The sequence below is a fragment of the Festucalex cinctus genome, chromosome 14, assembly GCF_051991245.1.
Source record: "Festucalex cinctus isolate MCC-2025b chromosome 14, RoL_Fcin_1.0, whole genome shotgun sequence".
Taxonomy (NCBI): Eukaryota; Metazoa; Chordata; class Actinopteri; order Syngnathiformes; family Syngnathidae; genus Festucalex; species Festucalex cinctus.
Genome location: NC_135424.1, coordinates 2583232 through 2602595, shown reverse-complemented (window position 1 = coordinate 2602595; position 19364 = coordinate 2583232). Strand labels below are relative to the sequence as shown.

Here is a 19364-nt window from a genome sequence, read left to right as displayed (position 1 = left end):
AGCGCCTTTTCTTTCATCAGGAAAACATTTTTCCATTTTGCATCAATTAGCATTAAAATATGGTCAAGTTTCATCATTATTTACAAATCTGTTTAAAACTAGCTTTTTGATCTCTTATACTCTGCTGCCATCTGCTGGCGGCTTTTGTAATAACTACCATTGCTTCAAGCATTCTCTTCAGTTCAGAGGCTGAATCAAAAGCAAAAACGTATAAATACATCTTTGGGAGTTTGGTAATATTTAAAATAGAACGTATTTATACGTTTTTGTGAGTAAATTAGTTAATTGAGTCCACATTTTTTATTTGGTGTCCTATAAGTCCAGCCTTGTAATATTTGTTGCATTCATTTAATAATGTCATCTCTCTTTTTATTTTTTTTATTTTTTTTTAACCTGGCATTGACATCAACAATTGATTGAAACCATTTCAACTCGCATGTAAACACAGCTGCGCGATTTATATTGACACAAGTGCGCCGATGTAACAATTGTATGGCGTGTGAAAGTCATCAAACATTAAAGTGTGCGCACGTATGTGAACAAAAAAAAAAAAAAAAAAAAAAAGAGAGATGACACCCACCCAATCCGGGACTGTGGTCGCCGTTCTCTCCGTTGTGGCTGCCATGTTGTTGGTTGCTGTGGTAACCGCCCATCTCCAGTTTGATCTTCTTGGCCAGGGCAGACAGATCTGCGGGAACAGATAATAAAATTGACCTCCAACACGATTTAGGTCGAAAAAGGCAGCTTTTTTTTTTTTTTTTTTTTTTTTTGACAGCGTCAATTTTGCAGTACCTCACCACTTCCAGCAGATGGAGCTGTGCTGAAAAAAGCACACTGTTTCGTACACACTTCAAAATGTTTGCTTTGTTCTTGTTTTGTGACCTTTTTCTTTACTTGCACAACCGATTTATGTTTTATGTACAGCAACTTTGCATACAGCAATGCCTGTTCTTAAAACGCTTTATGAATAAAGTTGAGTTTTTCACCGAGTAGAAAGAATATCGCTAGCAAGCCTCATCCCATAATTGACTTAGCATTAGCATAACTTACGCCACACTAACTACAAAAATGCGCTAAACATTTTGTTTTTTACGGGTTTCTGTTTTGTGATGATCAATCCAGGCAACTGGACTTTTTGAGTTGTTTTTCCTTTTCTCGTTTTCTGCAAAAAACATTCCAAAATGACAAAGCCAAAATTGGGCTAATGCTATTAGGCTAACAATATCCACTTGTCATGGTTTTATGTGTTGCTGCTCTGTTTGCGTTCAATTTTTTTTCCTCCACAATTTCAATGCTAGTTTAGTTAGCCTGTCTAAGGTGTTGTTAGCATGAAGCTAGTCGGCTTTCAGAGGATAGTTATGTGGTTTGTTCATACCGTACACACATTACACGATGTTCAAAAATACACTAAAGTACTCAGTGTGAAGAAGACACCAGTTTGAATATTGTGTTTCAGTGATGGTACAAAAATAACTATTTTCTCATTGAAAAACATCTGTTTATGTCTTGAGTCGTTTTGTCGTAGATTATCGTGGATTTATTATCCGACCAATATATTGATAATCGTGAGATAATCGTTATCGTAAGCCTTGTATCGCATATCGTATTGTATCGTGAGGTACACTTCTAACGCTGGACTCGCCAATATTGTAAATCGGTCGGGGGCCAAATTTTTTTGTACTCATTGTCTTATGAAAAACGGTAAACAGGAAGTTGCATACAAAGCCACACAGATGTAACTAAAGCTAGCTCGGGCGAGAGAGATCGAGCCAAACGAAAGGCGATCAATAGCATTTAGATCAATGGCCCCCGGTGGAAGATTAAAGCTCTCCGGGATGTGCGGGAGGTTGTCACTGGAAGACATTCATTCCGGCCGCTCCGCTGCACCGCTCATTTCGTTTGGCAGGGAATCAAGAGAGACGTTCGTCTCTCCCACGACGCTCGCCATTTTGGCCACGCTATTAGAAAATAAACAAGCTGATTTTTTTTTTGCCTTTCGAAAAAAGTGACGAACATACATTTTAATTTCTTCCGAGAGTGTGCTGTGACCCCCGCAAAGGGCAAGCTTTCAGATTCGTACGATTAAATACGTCTTGCGCTAATGCGGACAAACACGGCGAATTATTAAAAGCGGACAACTGTGCAAACAGCAGCGAGCAAATGTAAACATGGACTTAAGTCTTCATTTCCTGATCTTGGCTACATCCAAACGTTAGCGCTGAGCTCAACTGTTTTTTTTTTTTTCTTCCTCCTTTTTCTTCTTCACACAAAAGACCACCAAAAAAAAACACACAAAAAAACGTAGACAACCACAACAAATCGTCCCATTTTTTTCCTTCTCATCTTCTCGGCTGCCCTTTTTCCTCGCCTTTTACTTTTACCTTTTGAAAATGTCAGCATCACAGCGGGACGCCCGGCCGCCATGTTGCATTTGTGTGTGCGAGGGAGACACTTAAGGATGGGGATCACATCAAACGATTCCCGCCATCTTTTTTTTTTTTTAACGCTCAAATGTCCTCGACTGTCTTTTTTTTTCTTTTTTTTTTCCTCTCATGTGGGCCTGCCTCTAATCACGAGCGCTGACATTGCCGCCGTGCCCTCTCTTGAGGTGGGAAAGAGAGCGCTCTTTTTTTTTTTTCTTTTCTTTTTTTTTTTCTTTTCTTTTTTTTTTCTTCTCCCAGAGAGCAAGAATCACAACACACAACACACACGCTGTGGAGCGCCTTTGAACAACAGCGGCGGAAGTGGCGGCTAATAGAAACTCTTTTGAGGAGCAGAATTGAAACGATGGGCCGGCGCGGGCGACACAAAGACAAGGGCAACTTTGAGATCGGTCAGGTGCCGACAATGACTTTTTCTGCCGTATCGTTTCATAAACAAAAACAGGGCTCGCAATCAGACAAGCGTAATAACGAGGCGCGATGCTGCGACCTTTCGGAGGCATTTGGCTAATTAAAGACCAATTTCAAGGGCCCGAACCAATGTGGATCTATTTTTAGGCTTACGCCAATTAAAGTATTATCATAAGCATTTAATCACCTGATTAATAAAAAAAATAATAATAGTAATGTATGTAATGAATGTGAATATTTAAAATAATACAGATGTGAATTACAAGCAGAATATTTGATTGTTTTGTTTTTTGTAATTCTACAACAGTATTTTATTTTTATTTTTATTTTTTTAGGGGGGCGGGTACCAAAAACATTTTTTTTTCTGTAACCCTCCCCCCCCCCCTTTTTATTTTATTATTTTTTTTAAATAAAGAAAACCAATATAGAATGTTATTATCCAGAATAAAAACATCTTACAAAATGTTTTGTTGATGAAGGGCTCAACTTTTTAGTAGACACCGATACCATTAACAAATACCGATCGCACAAGCACAAGTGCTTTTGATACATCAAATTCCACCCCCCACCCCCCCCAGAAAAAACAATGACAGATCATTTTAAAGAAAAAACAATTTATCACAGTCATTTTTATTAGTGTTGTTCCGATACCGATACCAGTATCAGGAGAGGCACCGATACCGCATTAAAACAGTGGTATCGGCATAGGCAAGTGCTAACAAGTAACATGCCGATTATTTCCGATGCTAATATAGGACTTTGGATGCAGCATCTTGTCTTTCACTGATGTGTGACATGTTCACTGCATACCGAGCCAAGATATCCTATTGGCCCTTGAAGGCTCTTAACCAATGGCAGGGCAGCTTTTTAATGTTAGGGAAAAAAAACAAACTAGGTATCGGTATGGTATCGGTATCGGCCGATACTGCAAAACTGGGTATCGGAATCGGTATCGGCGGCAAAAAATGGTGTCAGAACAACACTCGTTTTTATTCTTCTAATTTCTGATTTCTAGTTCTTGATCGTAAAACGGCCACAAGAGGGCGACTGATATTGATCTAGCTTTTGTTTACCACCGCCGTCCGGGTATCAGTACCTGGTATCGGTCCTTGCTAAATTTCATTGACGATTTCAGATACTGAGTTACAAGCATGGCCACGCAACAAATTAAACTTGTATCTCAAGGCGTCCCCGTTGACAAACATGATGCAAATAAACTGAAGCACCACTCATGATCTGTTCTTGCCGTTACACGACCAGAAAGCTTCCAAAATCAAATTATGCTTCAACTTATCAGGAGATAATTAAATAGCTTTGCAAGTTTTGCAGGTTTGAAGATTACAAAGAACTTTTGTGAACTTTGTAGTTCAACGACAGAAAAAAAAAAAGGAAGAAAAGTTTGCCGGTCTTTATCTGAGGCGTCAGCAGTGTGTGTTAATCTTATTAATCAGTCACCTCGTTCAACTCCGCCCCCTCCTCCGCCTCCTACTAACAGTTTGCGTGGGTGCAAAGTGTCGACGCAAGAAAGGCACAAAAAGTCACCTCACCCTCAATTTGTTCTTGCATGTAAGCAATCTCTTTGTTCTTGCATGTAAGCAATCTCCGCCCTTTCGTTTTCGACGCCGCTAGTTCTCATTTGGGTCGCGGAACATCTGCACTGCAAGCCAGACGGATTAACCACTACCGCACTGCGCTGCCATATTGGCAACCTGTTTATTTCTTATTAATCTGGTGGCTGCCAAATCATTGCATTCATTTATTGTCAATAGGGGCGTCCCAATAACATTTTTTTGTACCCGAGTCCGAGTCGTCTGATTTTGAGGATATGACGATACCAAGTCCTGATCCAGTTCCTCGAAAAGTATTAAGGAGGGAAAAAAAGTGCTTCCAATATTTTTATTTTTTATTTTTTTTTAACAAAACCATCCCAATAATTTTGGGGGGTGCCATCAGAAGTGCACAAAATAATACATAAAAATAAATAAAGCGTTTTGTTTGGCAAGATATTTACGTCTGGATGATTTTGTTCCTTTGTAGCCCCTAAAACCATAATAATTAAAAAAAAAAATGGCCAAAAAATGAAAACCCCGATCATTTTCTCCCGATATCAATCGGCTGAAAATGACGTGATCGGGACATCCCGAATTGTCAAATGTGCATAAAGGAAAATTTGGATTTTATATATGGACAAAAGTATTGGGACATCAGGCCAAAACGTATACAGTAAGGCATATTTTCTTTCTCAACAGTTGCGTAATATTAGTTCAACTGTTTTTATTTTCCAGAATTGGATCATTAAAGTATTTATTTATTCTTTTGTATTCATTTTGTGTAATTAATTAATTGGTTATATTAGTTACACGGTTTTTATTTTCCAGAATTGGATCATTAAAATATATATATTTTTTTTTTGTATTCATTTTATGTAATTAATTAATTGGTTACATTAGTGCCACTGTTTTTATTTTCCAGAATTGGTTCATTAAAATATTTATTTATTTTTTTGTATTCATTTTATGTAATTAATTAATTGGTTAACTGATTTATTGGAAATATTATAAAAATAATAATAAAGTATTTTGCATTTACTGAATTATTTATTTGATATATTTTACATTTTTTTACATTATTACAATTATTATATTTCTATATATATATATATATATATATATATATAGATTATTATTAATTTTTTTTATATTTCTATATATTTATTTACTTATTTATTTATTTATTTTAGATTTATATTTAAATTTGCCCACCGCTTTAACAGAGAGAGAGAAAAAAAAAAAAAGAAAAATATTGGCACACATGTCTGAAACAGGAAGTAAAAATGAAAGACAATAGACTTGTTGCTACTAAAACAGCTTGTGGCAAACATTTGAGAGTGCTTTTGTCCATTCTTTGAGAACAACAACGGCGAGTTCCTCCACACCAAACCCACCCACAAGTGTATTTTTGGGGTCATCTTTTAAGCCTGAGGATGATGGCAATTAGCTCGCCGGCATGCGCAACTTGGTGCCGTGCGTGTGTGACATTTTCCCGTTCCCCCGGTGCGTTTGATTTGTTTGCAGGTATAAAACAAAAAAACCCGAGCGCAGTTGCGTGTATGCGCGAGTGCCGGGTGGTCACCTGCGGGCGGCATGATTCCGGCGTGCATCAGACCGCCGTGGGACAGCATGTGGTGAGCGGCGCCGTCAGTCGCCGTCTGCAGCCTCTTGGGCGGTCGGCCGGGCCTCGAGCTGCGGAGCACAAACGGCGGTTAAAAAGTTAGCGTCTTTCGAGTCACGCTGAGACTGAGATGGGTGGCCCGCGCGCGTGTACAAAAGAAAACAAGTGAAATGTGAGTGTTTTCCTGGAAGGCTGCTTGCTGCATGGCAAATCTGCCATCCCACCCCCGTAGATCCGAGCAAAGCTTTTTTTTAAAAGAAAAAAAAAAAAAAAAAAGAGGAGTTTCCCCCTATGGCATCAATAAAGCGCCTCATTACTGTTCAGCTTACTCATTCATTTGTGTGCTTATTAAATGTGTGCACTCGCCCACTACTCTTTCTTGTCTCACTTGGCTATTTGTTGCTCTTTTTTTTTTTTTTTTTTTTTCAATTTCTCTCCATACCTGCAGCAGACTCACACTGGGCCAATTGTCTTGGATTTGGCCGGAGCCGAGTTTCCCTCTGCCGGCGTCGTTCCCCCGTTGACCCGCACTCAACCGTGCTCGAGCACCTTTACGCGCGTCATCACTTTGTGATGGAAGTCAGCTCGGCTACTTTTCTGACTTTGTGGCTTCGTTTACAAGTTGTTCTGGCTATTTCGATTTGAATTTTGCATTTATATTTCAAACATGCATTAAAAAAAATAAAAATTAAAAATTAAAAAATAATGAAAAATAATGAAAAGAAAAATTGTGAAGCCAAAACTTGTAAACAGCAAAAATAATAATAATAATAATAAAGAAACAAATTCTAACATCATATTAACTCATTCCACCCCAAAAACGTGTAAATACGTTTTTAATACTTTGTTCTTCACACCCAAAAAGTGTTTGAAGCAAACAAGGTGAAGCAGCATTCAGCTGTTATGCTGCACGTAAACAAAATAAACTGCTAAGAGAAGAGAACTGAAGTGGAAAATTAGTAAAAGTATTTTTTTTTCATTTCGGAACTTTTAAATGTCCTAAATTCTTCTGTTTTTTTTAATGTCTTAATTTTTTTTTCTTTGAATGTTGCATTTTGCATTTAAATGTTGTTGTGTAACTATATGAATATGGATGTAACGATAACGGCAACATCACGATATTTAAACTGCTACAATATATCGTCGTCGTCATGTCATGATATTAAAAGCAGCACATCTGTTAAAAAAAAAAAAACAAAAACAACTGTCGGATTGATTTCTATTTGTAGAGTTCTAGCACCCTCTGGTGGCTAGTATTTTTTAGTGCAGTTTAATTTTCACGAGGCATGTTTTGGCCCGGGCGGCACGGTGGGTGACTGGTTAGCACGTCCGCCACCCAGTTCTGAGGACTCGGGTTCGAGTCCAGGCTCCAGCCTTCCTGGGTGGAGTTTGCATGTTCTCCCCGTGCCCGCGTGGGTTTTCTCCGGGTACTCCGGTCTCCTCCCACATTCCAAAGACATTCATGTGAGGTTAATTGGATGCTCCGAATCGTCACTAGGTGTGCTTGTGCGTGTGGATGGTCGTTCGTCTCTGTGTGCTCTGCGATTGGCTGGCGACCAGTCCAGGGTGTACCCCGCCTACTGCCCAGAGCCAGCTGAGATAGGCTCCAGCAACCCTTGTGAGGAATAAGCGGTCAAGAAAATGGATGGGTGGATGGATTTCTACACTACACTATTTTTTAGGGGTGTTAAAAAAAATCGATTCGGCGATATATCGCGATACTACATCGCGCGATTCTCGAATCGATTCAATAATCGGCTGAATCGATTTATTTATTTTTATTTTATTTTTTTTTTAGGATTCACACCTTGAGCATGGAAGAATGTTATATGAACGGAACATTAAGCCTTAATATTTTTATTTCAATGCTATTCAAACATGAAACAGATTACAACCTCTATAAGACTGAAATTTCAGATAAATAAATAATACATTTTCATATAAATCTTACACTCTACAAGCTTACTGATTAGTATTTTCTAAATTTGAATGGAAAAAAATCGCAACAATCGACTTATAAATTCGTATCGGGATTAATCGGTATCGAATCGAATCGTGACCTGTGAATCGTGATACGAATCGAATCGTCAGGTACTCGGCAATTCACACCCCTACTATTTTTTATACAAATATTTCCATATTCGTTAAGTCGAACGCGCCCTCCTCTGCTGTGATTGGGCCGGACATGCTCAATCAATCCTATTTGTGGGCTGGGGGGGGTCGTCGTGCGCGGAGTGGGCGAAAATCTGTCAGACATCACTTGGGCTCTGACTAAACGGTGCGAATGTCCTGACAGGGGGAATGACACGGGCCGCATCAGGCTTAATGACAAGCGGCGCGTCTCGTCTCGTCTCGTCTCCTCCTCTCATACGAACACGCTTCAGAACATGCGAGGCCGTGGGCGCGCGTATGCCCGCGAGGAGCGATATTAAAAGACGGAAGGAAGAAAAAAAAAAAAAAAGTGTGCAGAGGAGGATGGAAAGGTGGAGGGAGAGATGGAATATATGGAAGGAGGGTCCGAGAGATTAAAAAAAAAAAAAAAAGAGCAAGAGAGGGCGATAGACGGGCGGCAGCCGCTTTCCTAGCGTGGGGTGTCTTTGAGCAGATTTTAATTAGAATCTAATCCAGCCGTCATTAAGGCCCCATAAACGAAGCTGTCAGTCAGGAGATTAATGGCGCCTCATTTGCATATTGCATATAATTCATCAATTACCCAGCAGAAAGGACCAATCCCCTGTTGACACACCCACATGGCTGTGAGTGTGTGTGTGTGTGTGTGGGGGGGGGGGACAGAAAGATTATGTAGCCACCTAAGTGAGAGAAAAACAGGTAGCTCTATCACGTGTGCGTGCGCGCAAGGCAATGTGTGTGTATATGAAGTGTTCAAAGGTTAATTTGATGAGCCGATGAGCTCCACAGTTCCTGCCCTCGGTTTTAATGAGTTGTTATTATTGTCTCTTATTATGGGCCCAGACCGACTGGGATGTGACAGCTGACATCAGATATCTCACACACGCACACGCGCACGCCCACACACACACACAAGCACAGAACGTTTCGGTTTTCGCACAGGAACATGTTGGCAAATGTGAGGGGAGTCAAAGTTCGGTTTTCCAACATCATCCGTTCCAGAAGGCTGTTCCAAAAGCAAATTGTCCGAAATCCCAAACAATTTTTCCCATTACAATTAATGTAAATAATTTTAATCCGTTCCAAGTAAAAAAAAAAAAACTTTTTCCAAGTTTTTTTTTTTTTTTTTTATTTTTTTACAATTTTACACCATAAACTGTGCTGTATACTGTTACAATTATGCTGATTTTGTAATTGTGGAGTGTAGTAATTGTGAGAATGCTTAAGTAGCACTACTACTACTACTACTATTACTAGTAATTAATAGTTAATTACTATGTAATTTTCACATAATTTATCTTTCTATTTCCTTCATTAGCATTCAGCTATTAGCATTCAGCTTAGCATTCAGCTATTAGCATTCAGCTTAGCATTCAGCTATTAGCATTCAACTATTAGCATTCAGCTTAGCATTCAGCTATTAGCATTCAGCTATTAGCATTCAGCTTAGCATTCAGCTTAGCATTCAGCTATTAGCATTCAACTATTAGCATTCAACTATTAGCATTCAGCTTAGCATTCAGCTATTAGCATTCAGCTGTTAGCATTCAGCTGTTAGCATTCAGCTGTTAGCATTCAGCTTTCAGCATTCCCACGCAATTTCTCCAGAAATTGCACTTAGTCTGGTTGAAATTGTAATTGAGTTTCGATTAATTGCACAGCCCTTAACTCCGGGTTCTGTTTAAATTCTGAGGCAAAAACAAACAAACAAACAAACAAACAAACAAACAAACAAACAAAAAAACCTTAAAATTAATGGGGCATTCAACTTTGGGAGTTCTTCCTTTTTTTTCTTTTTTTTTTACAGTGCATCTAGTGACATACTGTGCAGCACAAAAGCAGGATACATATTTTTAGGCGGCTAGTTTGAAGCTAAGCGCCTTCAATTGATAACACGCACTTCAAATGAGAGGCAAAAAAGCACCACTGGAGGGAAATAAGACAGCAAAAAGAGCGTGGTTGTTTAGTTTTTTGTTTTGTTTTGTTTTTTACTGCAGCCGCTTCCCTTTCCCTCACAACTGTTTATTTGCACACGCTAATTAATGGCCTGTGCGCGCTGATGGCTCGGTGCACCTTTGCGCACGTGGAAGTGGGAGAATCAACTTAGACACCGGGGGAAAAAAAAAAAAAAAAAAAAGAATTGGAACCTAATTTTGTGTTTAGTCTTCAAGTGTGTTGATACATCAAAGTGACCCGCAGAGGGAGGTCTATGTGTGTGTTGTTGCTCATGTAAGTGTGTGCGTGTGTGCGTGAGGTTGAAGAGCGCTGGGTTCCCTGAGGTAGGATTAATGAAAAAGCCTTTCATGGAAAAGTCATCAAGCTGAGGGGATGGAATGAGAGAGAGGGGGGGGGGGGGGGTGAGGGGGAGAGAGAAAACACTGCATTGTGTGTCTGTGTGTGTGTGTAAGGTGTGCGCAGAGGAGGGGGTGTATGGCTTATGACCTCTTTGTCTCAAACTTTAATTAAAATCTCACCCAGACGTCCTCCCTCATGCCAGCACTGGCCACACACACACACACACATTTCGCTAAAAAAAAAAAAAAAAAGGCATTACAGTACATCGAGTTCTGCCCCGTGCGAGCTTTAGCGAGTGGCTAAATTTTACCTGACGTGTAACGCGAACACGCCCAAACATGGCAGCTGGAGCTGAACGCAGGTGGAACGGAAACAAAAAAAAAAAAAAAAAAAAAAAGATGACAGATCTGGCCCGAAAACGCGTCGGCGAGTCGGGAGTGAGGTTGGAAACGTAATGAAAGAAGAGGAAGCGTGAGAGTCAAAACAGTGGAAGAGCGACATGCGCACAGGAGGTGCTGATAGGGAGCAGCTGCGTGTACAAAATGTGTGAGAGGGAGTGCGGGTGCGTGAATGTGTGTGTGTGTTTACCGTATATCCTCATGAAGTAGTCGGAAGTGTTTTTTTTGTTTTTTTTTACTTTCTTTCTTTCTTTTTTTTCACCTGGATTTAAAGGCATTTACATCTGGGACTCATTTCACTCCTGTGGTGTGCAGCATAACATCAAAATGCTGCTTCACCATGTTTGCTTTACTCATCTGCATAAAAAAATAAATAAATAAAATAAAATTCTAGGCATCCTTCCAAGCGTTCTATTTTTTTCCCCGGACGCCGCATGCGGATTTTCATGAAGCTGAAGAAATGTCACGAGCCGGACAGGAAGTCGGGCGTCTCGCATCGAGGTAAAATCCGGTATATTTAAAAATAAAACCATTTGCGAATTTGTTTTTTGTTTTTTTGGGAGGGAAGCTAGCTAGCTACATAGCACGACATGAGTCGGACATTTTAGGCGTAAAAATGAGCTCAGAATAAATTAAACATAACACAATAACACTATTTAAACACAAAACGTAATTACCCATGGTAGAAGAAATAATGCCCAAAATAAATAAAATTTAACAAACAGGTTGTAATCTGTTTCATGTTTGAACAGCATTGAAACCAAATATTAACTCATTTGCTCCTAAAAACGTATAAACACATTCTCTTTAAATATTACCAAGCTCCCAAAGACGTATTTATACGATTGTTTGGTTGTTGTTTTTTTATGCAAGCGCATACAGAAGGCTTTGATGCAGCCTCTGACCTGAAGAGAATGGTAATGACAATGTTAGTTACAACAAAAACGGCCAGAAGGTGGCAGCAGAGTATAAGAGATCAACCAAACCATGTTGCAATGAAGCTGTTTACCCCGCAGTTTTAAAGAGATTTGTGAATAATGATGAAACTTGATGCTGCCAAACGGAAACAGATACAAATATACTTTTTCTTCCTGATGAACGAAGAGACTCTAATCTTTCTTCTGGTATGTTTCATGTATTTATAGCAATATAACAAAGTATTCAGTGGGCCTTGCAAAATCAGTCAAAATCCAGCGAAGGGGTTGCTGGGAGTGAATGAGTTAACTTCAGGCCTAATGTCCCATTAATATAACATTCTTCCATGCTTAAAGTGTGAATACTAACCCTAAGTAAGACGTTTTGTTGAATATTTTTCCGTCAAAAATGTTTAAAAATCTATTGAATCGATTCGAAGCATTGCACGCTGTAATATCGCGATATATTACAGAATCGATTTTTTATTTAATTTTTTTTAACACCACTAGAAGTTATCAAATGAATTTGGAACAAAATATTAACTTTCTACTGCTGAAAATGTCTCAACGACACCACAAAATGATTACTTATTACTTATCTGTGTAAGAATACTTCCTAGTTTCATTTGATTGTTTTCCAATTTACTTTTCTACTGCCTTAGCGTCAGTTATTGATATACTAGGACGCGTTACGACTTACTCGCAAATATGGGCTATGGGATGTTCGAATTTGTTTCAGGAAGACGATTAATGAAGTCTTGACATCCACAATTTGTCGAAATACGTTCCGCAGAAGTTGGGAAAAGAAACAACTCGCTCAAACGCGACTTTGTTTGGAATACATTAGCCGTCCGTTTACAACTCCCATGATTCCCCCCCCATCATCCTTTCAATCCGTGTTTATCACGTTTGTATTCGCCATCACGGTCCCGGCTTTGATAAATCATAACCACCGCCATCATCATGTGATGGAAGGACCGAGTAAGATTGATCGTCGCGTTCCGCCTTTTTAAAACGAAGACGGATCGCGACGCGCGGAAAAAAAAAAAAAAAAAGCTCGACGTTTGCTATTGTTATTAGGGAGGCCTGAGGGATGATGTCATGAGAGGGAGCAGGAAGGACGACGCGCGCGCAGGACGTTTGATCATGTCAAGAATCCGATTTCCCAGACTGATACCGCCTTGCATTCCTCTCCTACATTCCCGGGTCAAGACGATGTCGAGACCGTGCGCGCGTGCGTGCGCGCGCGCGCGTTCACTCCATTACGGCCTGTCAGAGAAGATGTGGAGGTCCCCTATGTCACCCCACACTCTTCTCAAGACAACATCAAAGGAGCGCGAGGGTCAGCTAAACACAGCACCCCAAAACACACACATACACACACAATGCCCCCCCCCATTTTAAGAGGTGTCCAAACTACGGCCCGGGGGCTATTTGCGGCCCGCCGTCCATTTTTCAGTGGCCCGCGGCATATGCTAAAAAAAAATGGCATTTGACTCAGTTCAAATAAATTAACAAAAATAAAAATGTTTGGAGACGGTCAAAGTAAGAAGGGAGGGTGTCGAAAAACACAGGTGACATTAACTCATTCACTGCCAGCCCAGTAAAAATGGATCTTTGACGTAGGGCTGCTCGATTATGGGAAAAATAATAATCATGATTATTTTTGGCAATAGTTGAAATCACGATTATTCAAACGGTTTAAGCGTTTAAAAATATTAGGACCAAATTTAAAAAAAAAATAGAAACGCTTTAATTAAGTTTTGGACCAAACAGAATTTATAATAATATGTATTTGTTTATGTTGGCAAAAACATGAAAGTTGGAGTGCAGCATATGCACTGTGCAGTAGGGCAATAATTTTTTTTTTTTTTTTTTTTGGTACAAAACAAGAACATTTTTTAACGTAAAAAACAAATGAAAAAATATTAAGACAAATAAAATTATTTGAAACACTATTTATGCAAGTTCCTTTTGGACAAAACAAAATGTATCAAATTAGTTATTTTAAAATTAAAAAAAGGTGCAAATGTATACATTTAAACAACTCAATAATCTTTTTAGTTTGCAATTATGCTGATTTTGTAATTGTGGAGTGTAATAATTGAAATTATAATTGAATTTCGATTAATTGCGCAGCCCTACTTTGACGTGTATAGCCGTCAATGGCACTGAATGAGTTAAAGGTTATTTTAGTTAACTAAAACTAACAAAGTAACTAAAACTAAAATTAAAAAAACAATTTCATTAACAAAATAAAATAAAACCGAAAATGCTTTTAGAAAAACGAAAACTAACTGCAATTACATTTTATGTTTAAGCTAACATAAAACTAAAACATAACATAAAACTAAAACTATAATTATTGCCAAAACGCCCTTCATTTTAGTCTTTGATGTGATTTTTAGTATTTATTTTGACATAAAGCGGAATAATGACGTTTGAAAGTTTGTCACACAGAAGTGATGTCATCTAGCAGCAGCCAATAGTAAAGCACCAAAAGATGACGTCGCTCCCGTGGTGTTTTTTAAATATTGCGCACAAGTAATACACTTTAAAAATAATAATAATAATAATAATAATAATACTGAAACTAACAAACTAAACTAAAACTAACCATTTTTTTTAAAGAACAAAAATAATAAAAACTAACAGAACCACCCTGAAAACTAATAAAAACTGAAATGAAAAATTCCAAAACCATAATAATATACTGCCATATTACCCCCAAAAAAAATGGTTTATATACTATAGCATTTTTCTAAAATATGCAAAAGCACAAATCAATTATTTGTACAATTTTTAGGACTAAAAACAATTTCTCTTCATAACATTACGTGGCCCTTGCGTCCGTCTGATTTTCTGTATGTGGCCCTTGCGTCCGTCTGATTTTCTGTATGTGGCCCTTGCGTCCGTCTGATTTTCTGTATGTGGCCCTCAAATGAAAAAGTTTGGACACCCCTGCCTTACTCTAATGCAGCTCACTTTGACAGTGACTTATGATATAGAAACGGCTTTGAAAAGTCCACCTTCGCACACGCACGCATTCTAATGCGGTGAAAGGAGCTCATCGTCGCATTTTTTTTTTTTTTCCCCCTCATTCGGGTCGGCCAAAACGTCGCTCACAAAGACAAATGTCCCCACAATAAAAGGGTGGATGTTGAGGGTTGAGGAATACAAAAGCCAAGAACGACAAGCGTACGCACACACAGAGCGTTTTCTTTGTTTTTTTGCACTCTACAGGCCACCTCATCTCATTTATCATTTATCATCATAACAGATTCTTCGGTCTCATGTTTATTCTCCACCTGCTTCACATTTGGCTCTTTTTATAAATGACCCCCGCTTCAAAGAGACGCGCGCGCGCACACGCACGAAACGCGGTTACAAAGTGCTGATTCTGTTTCAGTCCATCTGCGGTCGGCCTCTTAAAGGGCCAGTTGGCCTCAAAAGTGAGAAACTTTCTGACAGTGTGTAAGCGAAGTTGGACGGTTTTATTTTCGGGGCGACGCGTGTCCCCAGGCCGTGTTTATCTGTAATCTGTGATCCGCCTGGAACACTAAATAAAATGAAAATCATGTTAAATCTGTACAATTGCGATGAGAAACAAATAAGTGTGTGTGAAACAGTCCCAAACAATTGTTGAAGGACCATCTGTCTACCACACCTGATTGCGATTTGGGCTCATGTGTCTGAATTACCTTGGAGGAGTTCAAGTGTGACACTTGGAATGGAACCAAAAATTGTTTCTTTTTTTTTTTTTTTTTTGGGCGATATGTATACTGCAACTGTCTGGTAACCATTTTGCACAAAATTCATACAACATGACCCAGTTCAAACAAGGTTGAACATTTTGGCCACAATTCCCAAAGGTTTGGACCTTTTGGTCCCCAACATGCTTGGGTGGGTCCCCATTTTTCCCCCATGTCTATATGTGTACTGCAACTGTCTGGTGATCATTTTGCGAAAAATTCATAAAACATGACCCAATTCGAACAAGAGTGAATTATTCCAAAAGTTTTGGACCTTTTAGTCCCCAACATGCTTGGGTCCCCATTCACCTCCCCCCCAAGTCTATATGTGTACTGGTGATAATTTTGCGAAAAATTCATAAAACATGACGCAATTCAAACTAGGTTGAACATTTTTACCACAATTCCAGAAGGTTTGGACCTTTTAGTCCCCAACATGCTTGGGCCCCCATTCACTTCCCCCAAGTCTATATGTGTACTACAACTGTCTGGTGACAATTTTGCGAAAAATTCACAAAACATGACGTAATTCAAACTAGGATAAACATTTTGACCGCAATTCCAAAAGGTTTGGACCTTTTGGGCCCCAACATTCTTGGGTGGGTCCCCATTTTCCCCCCCAAGTCTATATGTGTACTGCAACTGTTTGGCAACCATTTTGTGTAAAATTCATAAAACATGACGCAATTCAAACTAGGTTAAACATTTTGACCACAATTCCAAAAGGTTTGGACCTTTTAGTCCCCAACATGCATGGGTCCCCATTCACTTCCCCCAAGTCTATATGTGTACTACAACTGTCTGGTGATATTTTTGCGCAAAATTCATAAAACATGACCCAATTCGAACAAGAGTGAATTATTCCAAAAGGTTTGGACCTTTTGGGCCCCAACATGCTTGGGTGGGTCCCCATTCACCTCCCCCCCAAGTCTATATGTGTACTGGTGATAATTTTGCGAAAAATTCATAAAACATGACGCAATTCAAACTAGGTTGAACATTTTTACCACAATTCCAGAAGGTTGGGACCTTTTAGTCCCCAACATGCTTGGGCCCCCATTCACTTCCCCCAAGTCTATATGTGTACTACAACTGTCTGGTGACAATTTTGCGAAAAATTCACAAAACATGACGTAATTCAAACTAGGTTGAACATTTTTACCACAATTCCAAAAGGTTTGGACCTTTTGGTCCCCAACATGCTTGGGTGGGTCCCCATTCACCTCCCCCCCAAGTCTATATGTGTACTGGTGATAATTTTGCGAAAAATTCATAAAACATGACGCAATTCAAACTAGGTTGAACATTTTTACCACAATTCCAGAAGGTTTGGACCTTTTAGTCCCCAACATGCTTGGGCTCCCATTCACTTCCCCCAAGTCTATATGTGTACTACAACTGTCTGGTGACAATTTTGCGAAAAATTCACAAAACATGACGTAATTCAAACTAGGTTGAACATTTTTACCACAATTCCAGAAGGTTTGGACCTTTTGGTCCCCAACATGCTTGGGTCCCCAATACCCCCACCCCACCCCAAGTCTATCTGTGTACTGCAACTGTCTGGTGAACCGTCAAGTGTGTATTCCCCACCCCCGCCTCTGGCCCAAAGTTACACTAGCTGCGATCAGTTCCAGCTCACTCGCCACCATAATGAGGACAAGCACCATAGAAAATAGATGGACGCTTCAAAACAAACATAACACGTCACAGTGATGTATATTGTTCACATTATACACCAGCGACAAAAGTGGCATAAATTTGTCTTAACTGGCACGGCCGCTTTAAGTTTCACATCATTGTGTGTCCAAAAGTCGAAACCATGTGTTGCCCATGACACATGCTCTCTTTTTTTTTTTTTAATAGTAACAAGAGCTCCGCTTTGTCACATTACACTTCTTTTATGTGTCAGCGGACAGAGACGACACACACACACACATACACAGCTTGACCTGATGTGTGCTTCGAATGGAGAATGAAACTGTTCCTTTGTGAGCCACAAAGAAAAGGACGAAGGATCGGGTTGCCTCCGACACCGCCGTGTTCCCTCGGTGGAACTAATGTCATTTAGCGAGCCAGGCCGAGCAAACACGCAGGCGTGACCGCGTGTGTGCGTGCGCGTGTGTGTGTTGTTCCACCTTTACATGAATTATAACTTGGCTTTGGCAGTGAGAAAAGTCAGGCCTCCTCCTTCTTCTTTCACGGTGCGCGCGTCCACGCACAGCAGGGGTGAAAAGCGAGGGACAAAGACGGATAAACAGGACACTTCCGTGACCGCTCCTTCAAACGCTTTCATTTAAGCGTCGAAAATCGATGTTTACTTGTTCCGTCATTAGCGTTTCAAGAAAGCAGAGCCAGGCTGTTGTTTGTCCCAGCAGCTTGTGCGACCCATTCCGGTCCGACGTGTAATAAGTGACGGCCTGTCTTAATCAGTAACCAGCTGCGAGAGAGAGAGAAGTTCTCGGAACGTTTTTTTTTTTTTGTGTTTTTTTTGTTTTTCCGGACCACCGCAGCAGGAAGTTGACACAAGAGCACAAATAAGGCCTTCCAAAGTCGTTTGAAGACTCCTCTAACGAGTGATCTCCTCAGATCTCATTAACTTAAGACTGTTAGGGAGTCGTGTGGATAATTGAGACACGGCGGAGGCTGTGCACTTTTCTGCCGTGTGTATAACAGCGTTCCCATTAACACCTGACATGGAAGAAATCCCCCAGAGACACCCTGAGACGGATCTGGATTTTGTCTCTTTTTTTTTTTTTTTTTAGCTGCAGGGTCTCACGTGTGGGTGGCGGAACTGGAAAGGAGAGTTTAGTGTAATTGCTTTTCTTTTAATACTTATTCCAGTTTTTATTCGACCTACCAGGTCAAATTTTATAATGAAACCGGCCACAACATTAGGTACACACGCGCACCATCTAATGAGATTAGTACTAAAAGGTCAACAAGATAATTTAAACTCTTTGACCGCCAAAAACGTTTAATAACGATCAGTAAAATCACGACGTTCATAATCATAAACGTTAAATAACGTCAACAATTTAAAAAAATATATATATATTTCTCAGTGCAACGTCTCAGTGCAGCGCTGCCTGGTCAATGGGTTGTGGAATCTAAAACACTCTAAACTATGGCCAGCGGATGGAAGCATTGTATATTTTTTCGTCAATGATCAAAGCCTCTGTCATATCAATGTTTATCTTTGATAACGTCTGGCAGTAAAAGAGTTAATGTTTTTTGTTTTTTGTTTTTTAATTGATTCACCGACAAGAGAGGGACAATATGTCTGGTAAAAACATGCAGTCACACCACAAAAACTACAACTAAACGTACTGTCAAATACACTAGTAATGGGTAGGAATCATTAAGTGACAATACAGACGATATGATAGTGTTGCGCTTAATTGATTGTGTGACAATCAACAACATAATAGAGGGGAAAAAAACAATAGTAAACAATAGTACACAAATCACATGTACAGCAGTACCTTGAATTACAAGTGTCCAAACTTAAGAGATTTTACCAAGTTACAAGCAGTGCACTTTGAACCCTTTACTGACAAATGCAGTAGTCAAAAACACAAATTCGAAATGAAAACACTCGCATGAAGCAATGAACTAAACGGGAGGTGAACGGCACTACCTGACTGACTCAAGTTCCTGGTGGCACGCACTAGGCCACGCCCCTTAAAGGCGCCCATCCATACGTGTGCACACGTGGCTTTTGTTTTACAGGATGTGTTCGTTACGGAGTGATCGATTAATCTGCTGATACTAGCTCTTTAAAAATCACGAACATTCTTGCCATTCTTGCCATTTTTTTTTTTTATAAATTAACTAAATAATTAAAAAAAT

The 19364-nt window shown here is 39.6% G+C and overlaps 1 protein-coding gene across 2 annotated transcripts in view; it reads right to left on the bottom strand.

The window, feature by feature from the left end:
• The window catches only part of dachc (dachshund c), a 43500-nt gene that overhangs the window by 20535 nt on the left and 3601 nt on the right, over nucleotides 1-19364 (bottom strand). For both annotated transcript variants that reach the window (XM_077495274.1, XM_077495275.1), the window contains exons 2-3: nucleotides 5985-6094; nucleotides 581-688 (exon numbers count right to left, since the gene is read on the bottom strand). In XM_077495274.1, coding sequence (XP_077351400.1) covers nucleotides 581-688; nucleotides 5985-6094 — 218 coding nt within the window. The remainder of the gene's footprint in view (nucleotides 1-580; nucleotides 689-5984; nucleotides 6095-19364) is intronic.